Source organism: Typopeltis vanoorti, chromosome 9, assembly GCF_054136105.1.
Source record: "Typopeltis vanoorti isolate ZY-2024b chromosome 9, IOZ_Tvanoo_1.0, whole genome shotgun sequence".
NCBI lineage: Eukaryota > Metazoa > Arthropoda > Arachnida > Uropygi > Thelyphonidae > Typopeltis > Typopeltis vanoorti.
Window position 1 is genome coordinate 124188076 of NC_143557.1, and position 24933 is coordinate 124213008.

At 36.7% G+C, this 24933-nt stretch overlaps 1 protein-coding gene across 1 annotated transcript in view; it reads right to left on the minus strand.

Moving 5' to 3' along the window:
- The window catches only part of LOC150103500 (solute carrier family 12 member 4-like), a 336194-nt gene that overhangs the window by 132302 nt on the left and 178959 nt on the right, over window positions 1-24933 (minus strand). Inside the window, exon 16 of the mRNA XM_090397527.1 lies at window positions 7351-7544. Coding sequence (XP_090253653.1) covers window positions 7351-7544 — 194 coding nt within the window. The remainder of the gene's footprint in view (window positions 1-7350; window positions 7545-24933) is intronic.

Consider the following 24933-nt stretch of genomic DNA (forward strand, 5'->3'; position numbering starts at 1 on the left):
ACCTTGCTAGCAGAATGCAAAGAAGATTTGGAGGAACTTATTATGAAAGTTAAAGAAGAAAGTACTAAATATTGTCTTAAACTTAACCTCAAAAAGACAAAAGTTATGGCAACATGTGAACTTAATGATTTTGAAGTAGATGGGGAGAAAATGGAAGCAGTTAACAATTTTGTGCTCCTAAGATCCCGAATTGATAAAGATGGTTATTTACTGAAGAACATTATTACTTGGAAAGAAAACAATGACAAATTTAAGCAAGATCTTTAAAGATATTAACCTCGCAACAAAAATCAGAATCGTGAAAGCAATGGTATTCCCTGTGGTACTGTATGGATGTGAAAGTTGCACCCTGAGAAAGAATGAAGATAGATGCATTTGAATTATGGGTTTGGAGACGCTTACTAAGAATATCATGGACTGCAAAGCAAACCAATAAATCAGTGAGAGACAGAACCAAGTCAGATTGCTTCCTTGAAGCAATCTGACTTGGTTCTCTCTAAGCAAATGACAGTCTGGAGAAGATGATGGAAACAGGAGAATAGGAAGATCAACAATTAGATGAGTGGATGGAGTTAAAGAAGCAACTGGAGTGCGCTTGGAGGTTCTAAAAGACATGGTCAGGGACAGATCGGAATGGAGAGCGTATGTTCGTGGAGTCACCAGGAGTCGAAAACAACTCGATGGAACATAACACACACATAACATAGCCAGCTGAATACCAAATATTTCGAGTAAACGGCAAATTAAAATGCATAATGTAAAGTTATGCATTTTGGTAAAAAATAGCATACAAGCTGTGTATCAATTTCTTCGTACTGTATTCCAGAAAGTAGATGAAGCCAGAGATTTAGGGGTGGTGATAAAGAGAGAACTAAAGTTTAGAGGATATATTGCTATGGTTGCTAAGATTGCCCATGAAATTACTTGGCTATTAAAGAGCACTTTAACATATAGAGATAAGGAAGTTGTTATTCATTTTTATAAGACTTTGATACATCCACATCTGGATTACTGTGCTCAAGTCTTATCCCCTGGGTTTCTTGAAGATGAGGAAGCAGTGGAGAGGATTCAGATGCAAGTGACCAACATGGTGAGTGGCCTGTGGAATGTTCCCTATGAGGATAGATTGTGGGTATGTGGATTGCAGAAGTTGGTTGATAGAAGGAAAAAGAGGGGATATGATATAAACATTTAAGGATTGTTGCAAGGGAAATGTTTCAGCACTTAGCTAGAGGGACGAGAACAAGGGGTCATTCCTGGAAGTTGAATAAAGGTGTGGTTAGTATGCGTGTGAGGACTAGATTTTTTGCTTAGAGAGTTGTGAATGAGTGGAGTGGGTTTCCAGATTCAGTTGTGAGTGCTTTGTCTGTCAATGGGTTCAAGGCGAGTTATGATAGTAATAATAATGTGTGTGTGTGTGTGTGTGACAACAGAGACCTGTTTAGCCCTTTGAAAGATGTGTTTCCACAATAATCAAGTACAAAAAAAAAAAAAATTATAACTTTGATTCTAGTTGGAGGAACTTTCTTTAGCCTTTCTTCAATCAGCTCCCAAGTTAGTCTATGCCTGGCATGGGCAGATACTTTTTGTTTCCTCGTGAAAACTTAAGTTTATGATTCTCCGCTCAAGAAAATCAACCATAAAACTCAAGAGTATAGAACTACCATAAAAAATGAAAACTACATATTTCAAACTGTTAGGGACTATGAAATAGCATCTGCCATACTTTCCTTCAAGAATACCTGTTAAAAATCATTGATGGCCTAGGGCTAGCTATCTCTATGATTGGCCAAATGTAGAGAATGCTGTTCCTCCAGTCTAAAGGAACTTGTCCTACTCTTTGGGGAATAAAAGGTATTAGCATATATATATATATATATGCATTTTCCTGGTGTTTATAAAGTTATGTGCGACTGTGGTCGACCTTATTTTGGCCAGACAGATAAGATAAATCTATTTCACTACATCTTGAGGAACATAGATGTGTCTTCACCTACAGTAGAACATGAACGAGCGCCCTTTCCAGTCATGTTATTTTCTCCGCCAACTCTAACCTTGAAGAACGTCAACACCAAGTTGACAACCAATTTATATATATGCAAGGATGAATTTGAAAGACGAATTATAGAATCCAAAGAAATAATTCTGGACCCTACACACATGAACAACAATCTGAGCTACAATTTGCCTGATTCCCATAGTGCAGTAATCCAGTACTGGTGCACTAAAATTAGCTGTCACACACATTCAACTCATGCTAACAATAGCATGCAGTCACCAATTCAAATATGACTGTTACTATTCTTCTTCCTTTTATTAAGCTGGAAAGTCCATGTTTTTTACCTTGTTAGTTTTATAAGTTTTGTGTTATTTTTTACTCACCTGAAGAAGTCGGGACTCCGATGAAACTAGTCGTGATTTATTAAAGTTTTTTGTGTTATATCTAGTCAGTTAAATATTAATTTTATATATATATATATATATACAGTCATACCCTGAAGTTACACAGTAGGTGGGACCAACAAAAAGTGCGTAAGTCGAATTCGCATAACTCGGGTATAATTTTGCATACAAAAATACAAAATATTAGTTAACTGGGACCAAAGGTTTACAAAAACACCTATATTTTTTAAGAAATATAATCATAATTGTAGTTTTTCGTACATAAAAAAGAGAAAAGTTATTTTGATGTCAATGGTTTCATAAAATCTAATAGATTTGTCTGACAGCATAATCTTTTTCTTGTCACGCAAAATTTCTTCATAGCAAGCTAATGATTTTTTTATTCCTTACCTTGTGGCTACAATTCGTTCCTCGTTAGAATCTATGTCCTCCAAAATCTGTAAACCTTTCTTTTATGATTGTTCTTACTGTGGATTCCTGTAGATCAAACTTCTTTGCTGGCTCACAAATTTTCATTCCGCCTTCAAAATCCTTAATAATGTTGAGTTTTGTTTCCAAAGTCAGTTTTTTTTTTCTTGCTAGCTGTACAAGAATCGGATTTGCTTCCTTTGGATGACCTTATTATTTTTTATGTGATAAAATTTTTATCAAGAACATAACATTAAACAATTGCAAGGTTTGTAGACTATAAAAATTGTGTATGAATGGAGACTGCGCAAAACATCAGTGCTTGTTCACAACATGTGCGACACTGGCGAATGCGGCCAGCACCGGAAAGATACGACTAGTGGTGAGGCGTGAAGCGGGACGGGAATATGTACATATATGAAACCACATAATTCCGGATTCGCATAAGTCAGGGTATGACTGTATGTATATATATATATATATATATATATACAGGCAGTCTCTCCAAGAATACCTATTAAAAATCATTGATGGCCTAGGACTAGCTATCTCTATGATTGGCCAAATGTAGAGAATGCTGTTCCTCCAGTCTAAAGGAACTTGTCCTACTCTTTGGGAAAATGAAAGGTATTAGCATATATATATATATATACACACACAGGCAGTCTCCGGTTATGAATGAGATACGTTACTGAGAAGTCTTGAATGATCAAGTTGGATTTGTACGCAACTCGGATCCCTGATGAACAGCTCATATGCGGCAATAATAATAACAACAATAGTATAATGTCTCACATGTGGTAATAATGATATCCCTGTACTGTAATAATAAGTTACAGAAAGTATTGTTCTCTTTCTTTTAAATCAAACAAACAGAACATAAAAACAAACTCATACAAAAAAGTTTAGACAGGAGAAATTTCAAAAAGGGATATTAAAGGTTGCATCAATGTCTTACTTACTGGAAGGGCATTTCTGAGGCAAGACGGGTAGGCTAACATTAATCGGAAGATGATGATGGAGATGGTACTAGAGAGGATGGACCTGGTGCTGGAGAATCAGGATTTGATTCTGTTTCTAGAGGGGGAGCTTACCACTGAAGTCAGTATCTTGAAAAAGGTATCTAGGGTTGTTTACACAGCCTTTTCTTTTCTTTTTTTTTTTCGTCATAAATGGCCTTGTAGCAGCTGATGTTCTCACTTACTGCATAGTAAACCTTTGAAAACAGCTGAAGCTCTTTTCAATTTTCAATGAGACAAAATGCTTCAGATAATTTTTTTGTCGTAAACCTTCTTGGTTTGGGATCTTCTGATTCTTCGTGTTCTTGCATTTCTATCAGCTGCTTCTCTATCTCCATAATGTCTTCACTGGTTCATTTTTGTGAATGGGACTCTAGTAAGTCAATGATATCATTTTTGTTGATGTCTAATTGCAGTATATTGCCACTATCCACCACAGCTTTTCTAGCTTCAGCAATGTCTTCTGAAGCCATGAAAATCATCACAGAATTGAGGGCACAGTTTGTTTCACACTCCTTAAATTGTTGATTGCTTCACTTCCTCCCAAGAATCAGCAGTGTTTTTGATGGCATCATGGAGGTATATCACATCATCTATTTAGTCCTGACTGTTGTGGAATGTACGCCGTAAGTAATACACCTTCAATGCAGAAATTACTCCCTGGTCCATTGGCTGTAGTAACAATGTAGTGTTGGGTGGTAAAAATATAACCTTCACATTAGTCTGAAGGTTATCTAAAAATGTTGGATGTCCAACACAAGCAGAATTTTAAAGGAATTTTCTTTTACGAACAATAACATTCCACAGCAGAAATAAAACAGTTCAAGATCCAATCTTCAAACATGGCAAGTGTGACCCAGGCCCTTAAATTTGACTTCCAGATAATGGGAAGAGCTGCTGTAATAATGCAGCTAAGTGCGGGTTTGTTTACATGCACGAAAGAAGCTAGTTCCTGAATTATTAAATTAATTATTAATTATCCTTATGGGGAGCCTAGGGAAACCATTTGTAAGTGCAGAATGCCGTAAGTCGGGTTGTCCGTAACCTGGGTACCACCTGTATATATAGGAATGTTCCAAAGAATTGGAAATCAGATAAAGGAATAATAACATATGCCGTTTTCCACATAAGAGGTTTGCGTAATGAGAGATATGGAGAGGAACACATTTGGCTGATGCATAAACATCTTATAGAGTGTGGGGAACTAAAACAAATAGTGCAGATATAGTAAAGTTATCTAAGAAAACCTGAAATTATGCAATGTTGCACTTGCCGACATTGGCCGAAGCTACTAAAGCTAGTTGGGTAATGGATGAGTTAATAATGTACCATGCCAAGAACAATCTAAATGAAAATTTTCTTCCCACTAAAGAATAGGGTGACAGAGTTGCTCACTTTCAACAGAATCAAAAATTATGTTACTTCATTCACTTTATGATTTCACTTGGAATGACAGTAATTATTATTATTGATATGGGTACTCCGTGGAGAAAAAAAAATTCATTTATTGTCTACATATTCATAGGCAATGCATTCCCATGCAGAAAAATTTACCCTGTTAATCATTTACTTTGAAAAATTTACCTGTCAATCATTTGAAAAATTACTGCGAGTTGCACTACTTCTTGAACCTAAATAAACATTTTGTAAAATAAATTTTCAAGTAAGATAAGCAGTTTTATTATACATTTCAGTTGTTAAAGTAAAAGTATGATGACTTCTGTGCACTTTATTTCAATTGGAAAATATAATTTCTTAAACTTGAAAACTGCCCACTCCGAATGTTAGAGTTCCATTACTGTTATGAAACATATGAAGTTTAGGGGTACTTAGGGTCAAAGCTGTATAGCTGAGAGGAGACCTCCACAGCGTTTAAAGTAATGCAGAGAACCAGACAAGACAAGGGCTTCTGACCTAATTTCCAATCCTCTCCTTCTCGTGGTGAGGATACTGATACTCTACCTGGATACTGAACAAACGAGGATGGGCTGGCAATTTGAGATATAGCCAACCAAATTGTATTATTATTGGCTTAAACCACAATACAAAATGATGGTACAACATGGCAGAATTTCATGCTGGCTGGGACATAGCCCGATTAAACAAGGCCCCTGTTGTTTTTACCAGGGCGAACAGCAAAAAGTCAGCTACTGGAAAAAATCATAAAAGACACCCTAACTCAATATCACCAGAGTTCAAGATCGGTATTATCAACATAAGAAGCCTGAATGGCAAAGAAATTGAGCTAGCTGAGGAATTGCATAAGTACAAGAACTTCAATTCTTCAGTTAGAATTGAAGGAAGTACAGGAAGATAGTTTAATGTTAAATCTAATGTGAGACCAGGATGTACATTATCCCCTCTGTTATTCATTATCTATATGGATCATATTATGAAGGAAAGTGGTATTAAACCTGATATCAAAATTGGAGATGTTAATGTCAGCTCTTTGCTTTATGCTTCTAAATAAATGCTTCTAAATCTAAATCGACGTTATACTTCTAAATAAATCCGCTACAAGTCTGCAAGATTTTCTGACTAAATTGAATAACTGTTGTAATAGATATGGTATGAAGGTCAGCAATAAAAAGACAAAGACAATGAAAATAGGCAGAATCATTAAAATGTCAACTGTGTTGTGAATGGAGAACCTGTGGAACAAGTAAAACATTTCAGCTACTTAGGCACAATTTTTAGTAAAGATGGTAAATTAAATATAGAAATAGACAATAGAATCAACAAAGCTGGTATGGCAGGAAGTCAATTGAGTAAATTCACATGGAATAAATTATTCATATGAATAAATTCATATGGAGAGAAATTAGTCAGAATACTAAATTAGCTGTATACCAGACAGTGTTCAAACCAGTTTTAACTTATGGATCTGAGAGCTGGGTCAGAAGTAAAACACTGACCAAAGACCACAGATATGAGAGTCCTGAGAAAGATTATAGGCGTGAACAGATGGCATCAATGGCAATATCATATTAAAAACGAGGATATTAGGAAAGAACTTGACATTGTCAGCATCCAGGAATGCGTTAGCAGAGCTAATCTCAGGTGGTATGATCACTTAAATAGAATGGGCGAGGAAAGATTAGCAAAACAAGTGTTCTCTGCCAGGTTGGCAGGAAAACGACCCAGAGGAAGACCAAGATATAGGTGGATTGATATGATACAAAGTGCCTCAGATGACAGAAATATAAGATCTGATAATGTTGGAGTCTTGACAAGTAACAGACTGATTTGGAGGAAAATTGTAGATAGGAAGTTAGTAATGATGTAAATTTTTCATGTAGTACTATCATATCCTGTACACCCTATGAGGGTACATGGCAGGAATTTGATGATGATTATATTATAATGCGGTCTCAATACTGAAAACTTCCCACAAAATCTACATGGTAATTCAAATTTTCTTAGTGTATTCACTTATTGTGTATTGACTACCTTCCTATTTTCTTTTAATAATTCATATTAATTTCTACATACATAGATCAAACATCTGTATTCTACAAACCTGCTTTTAGCTGAGATGCAAAAGAAATTAGCTTGCGATATTTTGGTTTAAGATCCTCATCCAGTTTACATAGAACCAACACCTGAGGCCGCCAATTTTTGGTATGGGGTGGACCTTCTTCAAGACGAAGCAGACTGTAACGTGCAGCTGAGAGAGCTAATCCTCTAATACCATCTCCCCATTCTTTTTCTGCACTTTATATTCCATAAATAAATAAATAAATAAAGGTATATTTAATTTTACCTATTAAAACATAATCATTAAACTATCAGGCACTGTAAAAAATGTTAATGTCACTGTGTCTGGTTTATCTCTTTAAGATTAGGAGACTATCATCTAGACCAGTGGTTCTCAACCTTTTTCCACTTGTGTATCCCTTTTAAACCCATTTCTATAAATTGTACCCCTTGATTTTAAAATAGCTGTTTTTAAATACTGACACTTTTGTTCAGTGCCTATCTTAATGTAAAATAGTGGAAATGAGGTAATGAGTTGGGAAAGGAAAATCACTACATTAAAAGTACAAACCACAGATTTAATTTTACAATATTCGTAACACAGAAATAAGTATAGCTTCATGTTAAATATTGATAATGATGATCAACTATTTAACAAACATTTGATTTATTATTATTAATAATATTTGTGTTATTTGAAAAGTCTGTAATAATTGGTATACAGATCACTAGCCGATTGAAACATTGTTGGTGAGATTGTTGAGCTTGATTTGATGCACTTAGTTTCTTGAAATTAGGCCCAAAAGATTATTATTATTATTACATGACACCTCCAGGAGTCCAAAGAGTCATTGAGGGAGGGCACCTACTCTACTACAACTCTCCGTCTCCACCACTCAATCCACCAACTACAACTACTTTCATTGTCTACACCAACACCATCTACCGCTGACCACCACCACTAGTATTTTCACAGACAATCACAAACATCCATGCCCATGGCGGTATTCGAACCTGCAGCCTTTTGACTGGAGAGCAGATATGCTCAATGACTCGGCCAACCAGGCCGGCAAAGATGCAAGATACAGTCTTAAATCCGGACTTGCATTAAGCTTGTTGCGGGACTTATTTTTTATGACGGTGCAAGAAGAAAAAGCTCTCTCCACCAGTTCAGTATTAGTAAATGGCAAGAGGTATTTCAGTGCCTTCTCACTGAGATCTACCCCAAAGTAATAAGATGCTTTCTTTTAAAATCAGAATTTAAAGAAGAATCGGTTGAAAGAAAGATTAGCTGCTCTTTTTCATTGATTGATAGTTTAGCTTCTTTGAAGAATTCTTCATTGAAGGGATCTGCAATTCAATTATTTTCTTTTCCACGTTGAGGGAAGTACTCATAAAAGAACATCTTGAGACCTTCCAAGTGACTTAAAATATCTCTTTCACATTTTGGGATGGGTGCAAGTCATTCTCAGATAAGAAGTTGTGCAGAGTTTCAAAAACCTCAGGCTGAACTCTTACAATACATGCTTTCCAAAAAAGTCCAGTTTTTTAATCATTGACTCAATTTTGTCGGTTACTTTGAATATAGTGATTGAGCTATTTTTAAGTCCCAAGTTAAGTCTATTTCTAGAAAAATATCTGATAAATATGCAAGACTTTGAAGCCAATCACTGTCATGAAACTTTGGAGCAAGACAGAAATGATGGTCTTCAAAAAAACCTGGACTTCATGTCTAAGTTCAAACAGCTGTGTAAGTACTTTACCATGAGATAGCCACCTTACCTCCATATGCAAAAGTAATGTGCTGTGAAGGCTGTTCATTTCTTCACACAGCACTTTAAACAATCTGGAGTTTCGTGGTTGTGACTTAATAAAATTTACAACTTTTACATCAAGAATGTCTTTCCGTTCACTAGGAAGAGGCTTGGATGCAAGAGTTTGTCTATGAATGCAGAGTGACTCCATGGTACATGGGGAGCTACTTATTTAACTTGGCTGTATAGGCTTATAAAACCTGACATAGACTTGGCTCTGTCAGTGCATACAACACAACAATTCGACCAAGTAATGTCCTTTTCAATGAAATAACATTGATCACATTAAAAATATCTTTGCCTGTGGTATGCTCTGTCAATGGGTAACAAAGCAACAGGTTTTCCTCAATTTCATTTTCTCTCAAGTACCTTGCAATGATTAGCAAAATAGATAAATAAGCAACATCTACCCTTTTATCGATCTGGATGGAAAAGAATTTACTTTTTTAAATTCTATCTACTACTGCAGCTTCAACATCGTCAGACATATCCTGAATTCTTCAAGACATTGTACTGTTTGAAAAAGAGATAGTATTGATTTTGCACACATGTTCTTCTCCAAACATACAAAAAATGACATCCTTAATACAAGGAGAAATTAAATCTTCAGCTACAGTGTGGTTTTTACCACATTTAGCTATGCAATAACCAATACAGTAGGAAGCCTCAACTGCATTCTCATTGTCTTTCTTTCCTGACATCATGTATGAAGTTACATTTAGACGCTTTTCTAAGCATTGAAAATAATGTATTTCTTTGTTTTTATACACATGATGCTTAGTTTCTAAATGTCACATGAGCAGAGGGTTTCATGCAACTGTTGGATAATACTCCCTCACACACACACAACACACAAAGGGTTAGGACAGTCATCATCCCCTACAAATGAAAACAAATATTTAATATACTCTTCACAGTATTTTCTTTTCTTCCGTGTAGTATCTGAGGTATGTGCATTTTTACTATCTCCCAGCGTGGGTGTACTCATAGCTGCAGACAAGTGTTGAGAAGTACTTGCTGACAGGTTATAATCCACATCAAGTTTTGGTTTTTTAACCGTTCCTATTTTTAACCACTGATCCATAACTGGCAGGCTTAAAAATCACTGACAATGATAACTGAAACTACGTTAAACATTAAATAAAAAAAAACAACTTGAAAAGAATCACAATTAAAGACAACGCACTTACTTACTTATACTCAGTCAATAACTGAACTGATCAAACAGTATGGCTACAGATGTATTTATATTTTGGAGAAGTTCTAGAAAAGTTGCAAATGGAAGTCAGGGAAGGTTCATTATCGCAAAGGTCATTTCTAGTAACACATGATTGTTCTGGAAAGGAGGATGGGTGACAAAAGTGATGAATGAACTGTGCATAAATGATTGGTAGAAGAGTGGTTTGGGGGAGGGGTTCATAGCCACGCCCTCACCAATCATCATTCGCTAATATGAGCTAGTTTTGAAGTGTCTCCATTAGTGGTGATTCAAACTTAACATTTATTGTGCCATAACTAACGTTTTGTATTTTGTTTACTTTACTTGTTTTTCTGCCATTACTGATTATTTTTCATGTACCCCTGAATGGCCAGCACGTATCCCCGGGTGTACGCATACCAAAGATTGGGAACTGATCTAGACAAACTGTTCACACTACTGAAATAAAAATTTAATATTAAAAATGCTTGCAGGTGGTCTGGTTTGCACCAAGATAAGTCATCAGATGTAAATGATAAGTACTGAGTTCTTGAACTAGTCTGCCTGTTTGAAGGTGAAGAATAAAACTGCTTTCCAAGACTACTTCAAACGTTTTTTATGCACTAAACAATTATTGCATGAACAAGATGACGACTAGCACTCATTTACTGAGAGGGGATTGAACTTGAGGCATAATTCAAAATATTTCCACCTGAACTTAACAAACCTATGTTTTTAAGAATCATATTTGAAACTCTTCATTATGGGATCACTTCAGGATCAAAGTTAGATAAATGGGAAGATACATCCACATAGCCTTTAGGGTATGTGGAGGACAAACTGAGCTTATGACCTAATATCCAATCCTCACTCTCTTGTGGTGCAACCTGATAGTATCTACCTTAATACTGAATGAATAAGGAATAAAGCTGATAATTTGGAATTTATTCAAATTGTATTCTGTATTAGTTTAAACCAAACAAAGTGACAGTGATGCCAATGTCATGCAGGCTGTGGGACCACTCAATTAAATAAGATTGTTGTTTTTTCATAGAACCAGACAAATATTGTAAACTCAGCTACTTGAACAAACTCAAATTTAACACCAACAAAATTCAATATAGGCATTATCAACAGGAAAAGAAATGGAACTGACAGAAAAATGACAGAAGTACCAGGTCAACATAATTGGTATACCAACACAATGATGAAAACAGGTGTTAATGTTTCATGCTTATTAAGGACAAAGTGTATGTAGAGGGAATTTGAATTTGAAATAGGAAAAATGATCAGCATTTAGTTTTGAGTAGGATAACAATGAATACCACTCTGGGGGGGGGGGAGATGTAAGAGTTTAAAAAGAATCAAAGTCAAACAACTTTCAGAGGTAAATTGTAGACTAATATACAAATATTATTTTTATATTTCAGTCAAATATACAAATACAACCTTTGGGCATTCAGTGGCAGATTATGAAGAAAATGTTGACTGATTCAGCCAGAAATGCATTCAGTGAAGCTCTAGAAAAAATAAAAATAAAATAAATAAAAATTCAATCAGAAGTCAAGAGTAGATTCAGAAAGTTAAAGGGGTAGTCATGGAAAAGAAAACATTATGAAAATTACTAGCAAGTTAATCACCATGTGCTCTGAGAGAATATATAAAAAATATGTAAAAAAGCAGTTAATGAAACTAACAGGATGTCTTTTAACAGACTCCTAAACATTTTGGAGACTGCTGAAAAATCTCAGAAATGGAGGAAATACAGGGTGACCCATAACTCATGAAGAGGTTTCAGATGTGAATAACTCATAACTAAAAAAAAAGTTATTAAATGTTTAAAACCATTCATTACTTATGGGCCACCCTGTAGTATTGTTAAAGGAATCAGAGATGGAAAAGTTGAAATGAAAAGGGAAGATAAAGATATCTGATATTATAGACATCTGGAGAAATTTAATTATTATTTACAAAAATATTTTGGAAAATTTAGAGAAAAGAGCAAAGCTAATAATAATGGCAAATACCTGTTGGATTTCTGCTCAGGACATGGACTGGTTATTACTAACACAATGTTCCAACATAAAAATGTGCACAAATTCACATGGAGAAAAGATGCAAGGAAAAAGAAAAGTCTCATTGACTATGTTATTGTTGATAATGATGTTTTCTCATTAGTGCAGGACACTAGAGTGTACAGAGGATTTGAAATTGGAACTGATCATCATTTAGTCTTGAGCAGGATAAAACTGAATTTCATATTGAAAAGAAGAACACAAAAGTTTTAAAACGAATAAAAATTGAGCAGCTCTCAGAGGTGAACTGTAAACTAAAATACACAAACATTATTCAAGAAAAAATGAAAGAGTTTGAGAACAGGAACCAAACCTTGGAGATTCAGTGGCAAATCCTGAAGAAAACATTCATTGATTCAACCAGAGAGGCATGTGGTAAGGTCATCTGCAAGGATAGAAAAATCAGAACTTCATGGTGGACAGAGGAAGTTAAAGAGGCAGTGAAGGAAAAGAAGGAAGAGTATCGAAGGTTCCTGGTGAATAAGTCAGCTTGTGCTTTTAGAGAATACAGAGATAAATGTAAGAAAGCTAACCAGTGTGTAAATCTAGCTAAACAAAAGTCAAGGAAAGACTTTGGTAAGAACACAGAAAATAAATATGAGGAAGGTGGCAAGATATTCTGGAGGCTATTGAAGAAGCTCAGAAATGGAGGAAAGAGTGCTGTAAAAGGAATTAGAGATGATAAAGGTGACATGAAAACTTCAGAAAAAAAGATATTCTTGAGGTATGTAGTAATTACTTTTAAAAATTGCTAAATGAACCAATTAGTGACAGCACAGAAGTAAAAAACATTCAACAGACATACAATCAGGAATACATATCCATACCTGAAGTAGAAAAAGCTATCAAAAGCCTGAAATGTGGAAAGGCAGCTGGAGTAGAACATTCGACCAGAAATGCTCAAGTATGGAGGTATAAAAGTCTTACAGTTGCTGCACTGCATAGTTCAGAATTCCTGGACAGAGAGATGAATTCTAGATGACTGGAGTAGAGCTCTCATAATGCCCATATATAAAAAAGGGAAAGAAAACTGAATGTGAAGATTACAGAAGTATTTCCCTTCTGAATGTTCTTGGTAAGATTTATGTAAGTATACTTGAAAAACGGTTGAGAACGCTTGGTGAAGAACAAGCTGGATTCAGGCCAAATAGAGGCTGTCACTTTATGATAGACAGTTGAGAAATCATGGGAATATAACAAAGATCTGTATTTAGGTTTTGTCGAAGAACCTCAGAGGAATTCACAGTAAAGAAGAGTGTCAGACAAGGCTGTGTTCTTTCTCCTATATTGTTTAACCTCTACACTGGAAATATCTTCCAGCAATTAGAAGAATTTAAAGGAGTCAGCATAGGACACAGAAATATAAACAACTTAAGATATGCAGATGATACGGTACTGCTGGATGAAAATAAAAAAGATCGTCAAAATCTACTAGAAGAGACTTTGGAACTAAGTGAAAAATATATACTTAATTTCAACTTCAAAAAAAAAAAACAAAAAAAAAAACGAAAACCATGCTGGTAACAAGAAAAAAAGGGAAAATATCTGATATAAATATTAAGATCAGAGGAAATACCATAGATCCAGTAGACAGTTATATATATATATTTGGATCAACTGATTTCAGAGAATGGAAAGTGTGATAAGAAAATATTAAGAGGGATAGAAATTTCTAGATCAACCTTCATTAGCATGAAAAACATTCTGACCTCAAGGGAAATTTGCACAAAAACAATAATTAGGCTGTCCAAATGCTACATATGGTCAACACTGATATATGAAGCAGAAACCTGGACAATATCAACATATTTTGAAAATAAACTAAAAGCCTTTGAAATGTGGATCCTCAGAAGAATCCTTAGAATCCCATGGACTGCAAAAGAAATACACTAACTTAGAGATATTAGAGAAAATATGACTCTGTTGAAAACCATTAAGAAAAGGGAAAACCACCTACCTTGGTTCATGCCTTAGTATGTGACCTCTTTACTCTAAGATATGTGCATATCTTAGAGTAAAAGTAAAGAGCTGAGATTACCATCTCCAATTTTGATATAAGGTTTAATAACACTTTCCTTCATAATGTGATCCATATGGATAATGAATCTCTTATCAGATGTCATCTCCTTCCAGGACATTGACTACCAAGAGTTTCTGCCATGTAGTTTTGTGCTTCTCTTTTACATTCTTCATAAGACAAAAAGGTCCAGTCCTTAATATTTCCCATCCAGTCTGTTCTTTGTCTTCCTCTTCTTCTTTTTCCTTGTATCATTCCTTCTAGAAGTGTTTTATGTAAGGATTGATACAAGGAAAAAGAAGAAGACAAAGAACAGACTGGATGGGAAATATTAAGGACTGGACCTTTTTGTCTTATGAAGAATGTAAAAAAGAAGCACAAAACTACATGGCAGAAACTCATGGTAGTCAATGTCTTGGAAGGAGATGACATCTGACAAGAGATTCATTATCCATATGGATCACTTTATGAAGGAAAGTGTTATTAAACCTTATATCAAAATTGGAGATGTTAATCTCAGCTCTTTACTCTAAGAGATGTTATACTTCTAAATAAATCCAGTACAAGTCTGCAAGATTTCCTGACTAAATTGAATAACAGTTTTAATAGTTTTGATATGAAGGTCAAAAATAACAAACAAAGACAATGAAAACAGGCAGAAGCATTGAAAATATCACAACTGCATTTTGAATGGAGAACAAGCTACCTAGGCACAATTTATTATTATTATTATTTTGGGATGTAGAGCTAGATACTCGAATTGGCTTAGCAAGCTCAATATTGTGGGAGCTCGGCCGTTCGGTAGTATTGAAGCGGGAGTTAAGCCAGAAGGCAAAGCTGGCTGTCTTCAATACAGTCTATGTCTCCATCCTCACCTATAGTCACGAGAGTTCGGTAATGACCGAAAGAATGCGGACATGAATCCAAACAGCTGAAATGAGGTTCATTTGAGGGGTTGCAGGGCTGACAAGACTTGACAGAGTCAGAAGCTCTGCAATTTGGGAAACCCTCAATACTCAGGCCGTCTGCTTCTCCATGTTGAGAGATCACAGTTACGTTGGTATGGGCACCTGGTAGAATGCCACAAGAGAGGCTCCCTCAGCAGGCCTTCTTTGCCAAGCCAGAGGGCAGGAGGCCACGTGGAAGGCCAAGGACTTGCTGATTAGATTATATCCAAAACCTTGGGGGGGGGGGGGTTGTTTGGGAATTCCACTAGAGCACCTGAGCTTGGTGGCAGAGGATCGTGAGCATTGGAATTTCCTCTTGTTGCAGCTGTTGCCCCACAACCCAATTAGGAAAGGTGGGCCTTGAAGATGTATGTATTATTATAATTATCTCACCTCCAGGGAGTCCAAAGACTCATCGAGGGAGGGCATCTACTCTACAACTCTTTGTCTCACTACTCCACCAATCTTCATCATCTAACACCAACGACATCTACTGCTCTGCCTACCACCAATAGTATTTTCACAGACAATCACAAACATCCATGCCCAGAGTGGGATTCGAACCTGCAGCCTTTAGGCTGGAGAGCGGATGGTAAATTAAATATGGAAATAGACAATAAAATCAACAAAGCCAATATGGTAAGAAGTCAACTGAATAAATTTATATGGAATAACAAAGAAATTAGTCACAAACTACATTAGCTGATACAAGATGGTATTCAAACCAATTTCAACTTAAGGATCTAAGAGCTGGGTTAGAAATAAAACACTTGACCAAAGATTAGAGACCACAGATATGAGAGTCCTGAGAAAGATTATGGGCATGAACAGATGGCATCAATGGCAATATCACATTAAAAACAAGGATATTAGGAAGGAACCTGATATTGTTAGAATCCAGGAACATGTTAGCTGAGCTAATCTCAGGTGGCATGGTATGGTTAAACAGAATAGGAAAGGAAAGATTGGCAAAACAAGCGTTCTCTGCTAGGTTGGCAGGAAAAAGAACCAGAGGAAGACCAAGATATAGGTGGATCTTATATCAGAAATATCAACTCAACTTTGTAACCCACAAACCTTCAACCTATCCTTCTAGGGAGTATTCCACAGACCTGTCACCATCACGGTCACTCATCTCTGAATCTTTCTGACTACCTCCTGATCCCCAAGAAACCCAAATCTGTGCAACAGTAGTCAAGATGTTGCTGAATCATAGCCTTATAAAGATGGATAATAACTTCCTTATCTTTACTTGCTAATGTGTTTTTCAACATTCAAGCAATTCATTGAGCTATTATTTTACTAATTTTTTCAATATGTCCTCTAAACTTTAACTCTTTGTCCACCATTATCCCCAAGTCTCTACCTTTATCAATTTCCTGCAAACCAGTAGCATCAATATCATATACAAACTTCATCATATATCATATACAAATATATACAAACTTTTCAACCCGATGTGCATAACTTTATATTTTACAACATTAAATTCACAATCATTATCCTTTGCCCACAATACCAATTTATTTAAATCATCCTGTAGGACACCTACATCATATTTATCAACTACTGCTCTCCCAAGTTTTGCATCATCAGCAAATAACTGAATATCCCACTTAAATCTATCTCTATGTCATTGACATTATTATCTGAGATATCCAAACCAGCTATCGTACCTTCCCTTAAATTAATTCAGACTAGATGCACTCACTACCCTTAAAGGCAAACTATTACACTCTCTCACTGTACTGCAAAAAAAAAACTAGTTCTAACCCCTTTCTTGACTGTGAACAAACTTAACTTCCAACTTCCATGCATTCAAAGATTTATGGACTTCTATCATATCATTCCTCTTTCTCCTGTTAACCAGAGTCTGTAATCCACATACTCGCAATCTACTCTCATAATCTAAATCTCATAATCTGGATATAATCTTTGTAACTCTTTTTTGCACTCTTTCCTTTATCTCCTTGGAATCAGGGAGACCAAATATGCACACAATAATCCAGGTGTGGTCTTAAAAACCCTTATAAAGAGGAAATGTCTTCTTAATCCTTAGATGTCAAGGTTTGCTTCAACATCGTAATTATCATCCAAGTTGTATTTGCAACTTCTGCTATGTGACCTTTGAACTTCTATCCACCAATACGGCAAGATCTCTTGCCTCCTCAGTTTCTTGTAGCATAGCTCCGATAATAAAATATGCCGCTAGAAATCTCATCACGCCAAAGTGCATAACTTTACACTTAAATTAAAGTGACAGCCGTTTTCGTTTTCCCAAATTGCCAGGCCTATTCAAATCATTTTGTAAGTGCTGACTATCAGTAGTTTGATTGCCCTGCCTATCTTCGCATCATTGCCAAACAATTACACATCTGATGTTAGATTCCTGCCTGATGTCATTAATGTATAGCTTTAACAATGGCCCAAGGACTGAACCCTGAGGTACACTGGTCACCTTAAATCTGGCAGATTCACACCCACTGTATACCACACTTTTTTGATATCTGTCTGTCATCCATCCCCTGATCCAAGTCAAGAGTTTATACTCCAATCCCATATTCTCTTTGTGCAACAGCCTTTCATGTGGTGTCCTATCAAATGTCTTAGAAAAATCCAACATTATTATAGTGTATCCATTCCCTTTATCCAACTTGGCAGTAACATTGTTATAAAATATGAGCAAATTGCTAAAACATGATCTTCCTTTAGTAAACTTATGCTGCTCCATGTAGAGTATAGCTTGTTTGTCTACCCATTTCTGTATGTGAATTCTTACCAACTTCTCTAAAAACTTTAAAACCACATCAGAGATACTGATAAGTCAGTGTTAGACACATCAGTTATTGCACCACCCTTGTACAATGGAACTATCATATGTTCCTTCCTTTCCTGTGGTATCAATTCCTGAGTGGAGACTCAAGTTAAAGAAACAAGTGAAAGGCTGAGCCAATTCAGATGAACATTCCTTAGCAAACAGGGTGATATTCCATTTTCATGAATCTCTAACTCTTAATCCAATATAGTAGTAGCATTATACACCATGTTACATACACCTGGTTGATATATCTTAGCAAAGTGAGCACTCTTAATTGAACAACCTCATTAGCTTCCGACATTAGAGTACAATCTGCATTCAATAAAATTATTCTTTCACATTCATTCTTTCTTTTGCTTGTGGCATAATGATAAAATTCTTTTGGGTGGCCTTTAGCTTGTATGGCCTTTTCATACTCCGATTTAGCTTTCCACACAATACTAGTTATTTTCTGGCCTGAGCTTTATATATTTCTTAACTCCTCTCACAATATTCTTTCTGCATCATCCTTTTCTTCTTGTGGATCTCTTGCTTAATAAGGTTGCACATCCATTTCATTCCAGCTTATTTATTCACTAGGGATACATTCAGATAGCGCCTCATTTGAAACACTTTTTTAAAGATTCCCATGTATTCCGACATTTTTCCCATTCAGTAACTGATACCATGGGACCAAAGATGGTATTCTCCTAAGTTGATCATAATTTCCAGCTTTGTAGTTCAATTTGTAATCTGTTCTAATCGGAGCATCAATACAATTAGATACTTCCCAAGAAAGTGCAGCATGAACACTATTACCAACTGGTGGTAAAATAGCCATATTCTTAACAGAAACCCATTCTGATGCCATGAGCAAGTCCAACACTTTTTGACTTTGAATTCCTTCTTTCACATGCTGCTTGAGAAAGTTGTCTTGCAACAATTCAATAAATTCCTCTCCTTTATTACCATAAGATTTCTCATCTATCCAATCAATGTTTGGAAAATTCAAGTCACCAATAATTATCACTCGTTTGTATCCATAAGAGAACCAAAGAGTATTGGCCCTAGTACTGAAACCTGAGGTAGTTGACTAGTCATCATTATTTTCCTAGACTCCACTCCACCATATACTTGTACGACTCTCTGGTGTCTATCTGTCAGCCATCCCCCTATTCTTGCTACTAGCCTCATGTCCATTCCATCGTCTCCAGATTTTGTAATAGTTTTCTAAATGGCATGCTGCCAAATTCCTTGTCAAAGTTGAGCAGTATCATTATTATTATTATTATTATTCCGGGCAACTCCAGGGAGTCAACAGACTCATCGAGGGAGGCCCTAACATCATGTCAAGAACAGCTATTTGACATTCACACAGTATCTATCATAGCTCGCCTTGAACTCATTCATGGTCATAGCACCCACAACAGATTCTGGCAGCTTATTCCACTCATTCACCACTCTCCAAGTAAAAAACCTAGCTCTAACACCCTTGCTAACCACATTCTTGCCCAGCTTCCATGTATGGCCCCTAGTCTTCCCACAACCAGTCCTATTCTCAAAAATATCTTCTGGATTAATCTTATAGAAACCCTTCAGTAATTTGAATGTCTCAATCATATCACCCTTTTTCCACCTATCGACCAATTTTTGCAACCCACAAATCTTCAACTTGTTCTCATAAGGTTCATTCCACAGACCTGCTATCATCTTGGTCACACGTCTCTGGATCCTCTCCACCTACTCCCCATCAAGAAGAAACCCTGGCACCCATATCTGGGCACAGTAGTCTAGATGGGGTCTTATCAAGGTCGATACAGAGGAACAATAACTTGTTTGTCTCTGCTTGTTAAAGTATTCTTCAGAAGACAAGAGATTTGATGACCTGATTTAGCCACTTTTGCAATGTGTCCCCCCCCTAAACTTCAATTCCCTATTCACCAACACTCCCAAATCCCTGGCCTCATCAATCTCCTGGAGTTTGGTTCCACCAATGTGATATACTGCTGCTAATCTTTTCACCCCAAAATGCATAACGTTACACTTTGCGACATTAAATTCACATCCATTTTCCCATGCCCAGTCCTCCAAACTATCCAAATCATCCTGCAAAATTTTGACATCCTATGCACTCACAATTGCTCTACCCAACTTTGTATTATCAGCAAACAAGTAAACACTTCCTGTCAGATCCTTTCCTATATATCATTGATGAACAAATTGAAAAGTAGTGGTCCAAGAACAGAACCCTGTGGCACACCACTAGTCACAAGCCGTCTTTTGAACTCAACTCCTGAATAAACCACTCTCTGGTATCTCTCCATCAACCACCCTCCTATCCATCTCACCAACCCTATATCCATCCCCATCTGCTCCAGTTTACTGATTAGAGTTCCATGTGGTATCCTGTCAAAGGCCTTGGCAAGGTCCAGTAGAATCACTGTAAACCCATTACCCTTATCCAGTTCAGCCGTCACTGTGTTATAAAAGTGAGCAAGTTACTGAGGCATGATCTATCCTTCACAAACCATGTTGTCCCCCATACAATATCCCATTTTCATCTATCCAATCCTGTATTCTTTTCTTGACTAATTTCTCCAAGACCTTGACAATGATTCCTGATATGCTAATCAGTTGGTAATTTACAACAGCAGTCTTGGAACCTCCTTTATGCAGTGGAACTATTTTCCCCTCTTTCCACCCTCTCGGGACTAATCCAGACCTGAGACTCAAATTAAACAAAATGGTCAAGGGTACTGACAATTCTTTAGCCGCTTCACGTATGACATGAGCTGGTATACCATCCAATCCCACAGATGTATTGACATTGAGGTTTTGCAATAGACTACTCACCTCCACTTCATTCACACAATTCCCGTATAATCTATTGGTTCATTCATTTCTGTAATGTCACCACTTGGATGATATATTCTTGCAAAGTGCTCGCTCAGTAACTCAACTATATCAACTGCTTTGGTTACCTCCCTACCATCGCATTCTTTAAAATCATTCTGCTGTATACATTTTTTCTTTTACTTGCAACATATCTAAAAAACTGTTTTGGATTCTCTTTAGCCTGCATGGCCAATGTTCTTTCATAATCCTTTTTTGCTTTTCTTACCACACTCGTTACCCTTCTGGCCTGCTGGTCACCTTTCTCCTTAAATTCCCTCCATAGTTGTTTCTTTTTTTGCGGCTCAAGCTTAATGGTGTTATTCATCCATTTAACCCCTACTTGATTTATTATTCGGACTCTAGGTATACAGTCAGCCATTGCTTCATGCAAACATTTCTTAATCGTCTCCCATGCACTATCAACTTCTAGCACTTGCAGTTATACATGCCATGGCACTGAATCAATCAAACTCCTAAGCTTGTCATACTTACCAGCCCGATAATTCCACATGTACCCTGTCTTAATTGTAAATTCCACACCTTTAGCCACCTCCCAAGTCAAGACCTTATGATCACTATCACCAATTGGTGGCAATGTGGTCATATTAGTTACCGCCAAATCCTCAGATGCAATTACTAGGTCAAGCAATCTCTGACCCCTAGTATTTTCCATTACATGCTGTCGCAGATAGTTATCCCGTAATAACCTAATAAAATCCATTTCCTTCCTCCTGTGTGTCCTCTCCTCACTCCAATCAATGCTACCATAGTTGAAATCTCCCATTTACCCTCCTTCCACTCATTTCTTCTATTTGCTTGTGCATACTATCTCCATCATCTTTTCCATCACCTGGTCTATTGCAGCACCCAATTGTATAGTTTGTTCTGCTAGCCACAATCTCACACCAAATGGCCTCAAATGTGCTCTTTTCTCTATCCTACAATTCAACTTCTATTCTCCTTGGCTGCAGCTCATCAACAATACTCCTCCTCCCATTTTATTCTCCCTGTCATTCCTGAACACACTATACCCATCACATCCAACCCCACTAGCTATATCATCTACAATCAGCCATGTTTCACTAATGCCAATAACCTGTGGTCTGGAAGTGCCAACCTACGCTAAAAATTCTTCCTTCTTGTTCCTAATACTCCTAGCATTAGTGTACATGAATTGCAGACCCATGTTAGCCCCATCCCTACCTTGATGCCTTATACTATCCCATTCTGATTTGTTGTCCTTATTCGCTCGGGCATATTATACTCATTCATATACTCAACTACCTTCCTATGGTCTGCATATCTACTTCCCCCCCCCCCCATTAATAAATCTAGTTTCCCTGATTCTGCACATCCACTTCATTCAACAACACTTTTTCAAGTCTCCTTACACCGAATCCATTCAAATGCAAACCATCCATCTTATATAGATCCTTTCGCCCATTGAACTCACTCCACACGTCCACAAATCCCACACCACTCGTCATGCATAACCCACGCATAATGTCATTTGCAATTATGGCCCTCCTAAACACTTCACTGTCATACCGCAGCAAAAGACTAATCATCCTAACTATCTCACTCTTTTCTTTTGCTACCTCAAACAATTTATTCAGGTCTTTTATCATTTCCGTTTTATCTCCTTTCAAATCATTCATACCTGCCACAACTATCATTTCTTTCACCCTTTCCTTTTGCTCTCTAATAGACTCACTTACGTCCTTGATGGTCACACCCAGTTGGTACGATTTTGTCAAATCCTCTACTAATACACCTCGTACTAATGAATCTCCATACAGCACTCGCTCCTTCATTTTGTTTACATTCACAATCATTGGCTGGTACACTCAGTAGACATTTGTGCATACGCTCTAGCTGCCGCTTTGCTCTATGTATTGCTCTGCTCAACAACACAATCTCACTCATTGCATCTATCTCATCTTTTTTATTATCTGTTAAGCCATTAATTTGCTCTGTATTAATATTGTCACTCACACTTTCTACATTCACGCCCTCACCGTTCTCTGGTACAACCTCGCAATTTCTTATCATATTGCTATTTTCTTCATTCTGATATTTGACAAAAATATCACACTCACGACCTGAAATACACTTTAATTCCTCATTTTCCACACACATTCACTCCATTATCATCATCTAACCATACTCCAACCGCTCTCCGCAAAGCGTACATTTCGCAGATAGTACACTGGATAATCTCCTTTATATTACAGTTATTGAACAAAGATGGTGAACCGTTATTACTAGCCACCATTTTCCTTCTTATGGGAGCCATGTGCTCGCTTCTATCGTATTTTATCAAATTAATAATTGAAACACCAAAAACAGACACACTAAGATATGCCAAGCAAAAAAAACTATGTAATATTCAAGCAAAATTGTCAATGATAACTTAAATAACACTTATCTTATCAGGAGCTCTCAACAAACACTACAAACCACGAATCCCTCTAGCCTATTGGGATAGATGGTGTAGCCATTACATGATACTGCTCATGGTGTAATTTTTTCACCAACTTTTCCAATACAACCACTCTTGATATATTAATTGGTGTCTGTAGTTTGCTATTTCTGTCTTGGAACCACCTTCTCAGTTCTGTCCTATCATACCGAGGCAGCAGACTCACAATCTTTACTTTCTTGCTCTCCATTTTCGTTTCCATTAACAACTTTTTTATATCTTCTCTCATTGGATATTTCTCACCTTTCAAATCATTTGTGCTAGCCAATATAATCAACTCGTTTAATCCATTCTACTTTGAAAGATTGCTAAAAGAAGCAAAAAGCAACAGAAAAATGGTAGAGAATATTCTAAAGGAACATATCAATGCACATGAGGTAAAAATAAATAAATAAATAAAACATCTGAAATGTGAAAATGCAGGAATAAGGTAGGTGACAGTCAACCAGAAAAGTTCACATATGAAGGTATAAAAGTGTTATAGTGACTACACTACAGAATTCAGAAGGGTCAGAGTTGTAAGAATTAATGTAAGAATTACAAAAGAATTTCCCAAATGAGAATTGCAGATAAAATTTATGCAAGCATATTTGAGAGAAAGATATGAAAAATGGCAGAAGGGAAACCTGGATTAGCCAGATTCAAGCCTAATAAAGGTTCTCAAAATCCAATTTTCACTTTAAGATGAACAGTCGAGAAACCATTGGAATATGACAAACGGCTGTCTTTACTACAGGTGTATTATCATGGCTTTTTTCCCACCATATTCTATGGCGGGAATCCAGCACATGGTCATATTAACTCCATACCCTCCCCCGGTATATATGGACTCCCAAAAATACATAAAGAAAATGTGTCATTACGTCCCATAGTGGATGGCATTGATTCCCCCTCATACAAACTAGCTAAACATTTGGCCAAAGCCCTCACACACTATACTGGCAACACACCTTCACACATAAAAAACTCAGCCCACTTCAAAGCCAGCATAGAAAACCTTACACTCAAACACACTGACGTGATGGTCAGTTTTGATGTCTCCTCCCTATTCACAAATGTCCCACTCAAAGAATCCTCAGAGCTAATCCAAGCTAAATTTCCTCCCGATATCACAGATCTATTTCAGTTCACAATGAACTCAGGCTATTTTGTTTGGCAAGGAAAATTCTACAAACAAATAGAGGGGACAGCCATCGGTTCTCCACTCTCCCCACCCCCCTTGGCCAACTTTTATATGGAGACTTTTGAAGAGAAAGCCTTAAACTCTGCCCCACAAAAAACCAACCATATGGCTTCGCTATGTTGATGGTGTTTTCGCTATTTGGCCACATGGCTCCGATGCACTCCTTTTCTTCCTAACACACTTAAACAACAAATATCCCAGAATCAAGTTCACCCTGG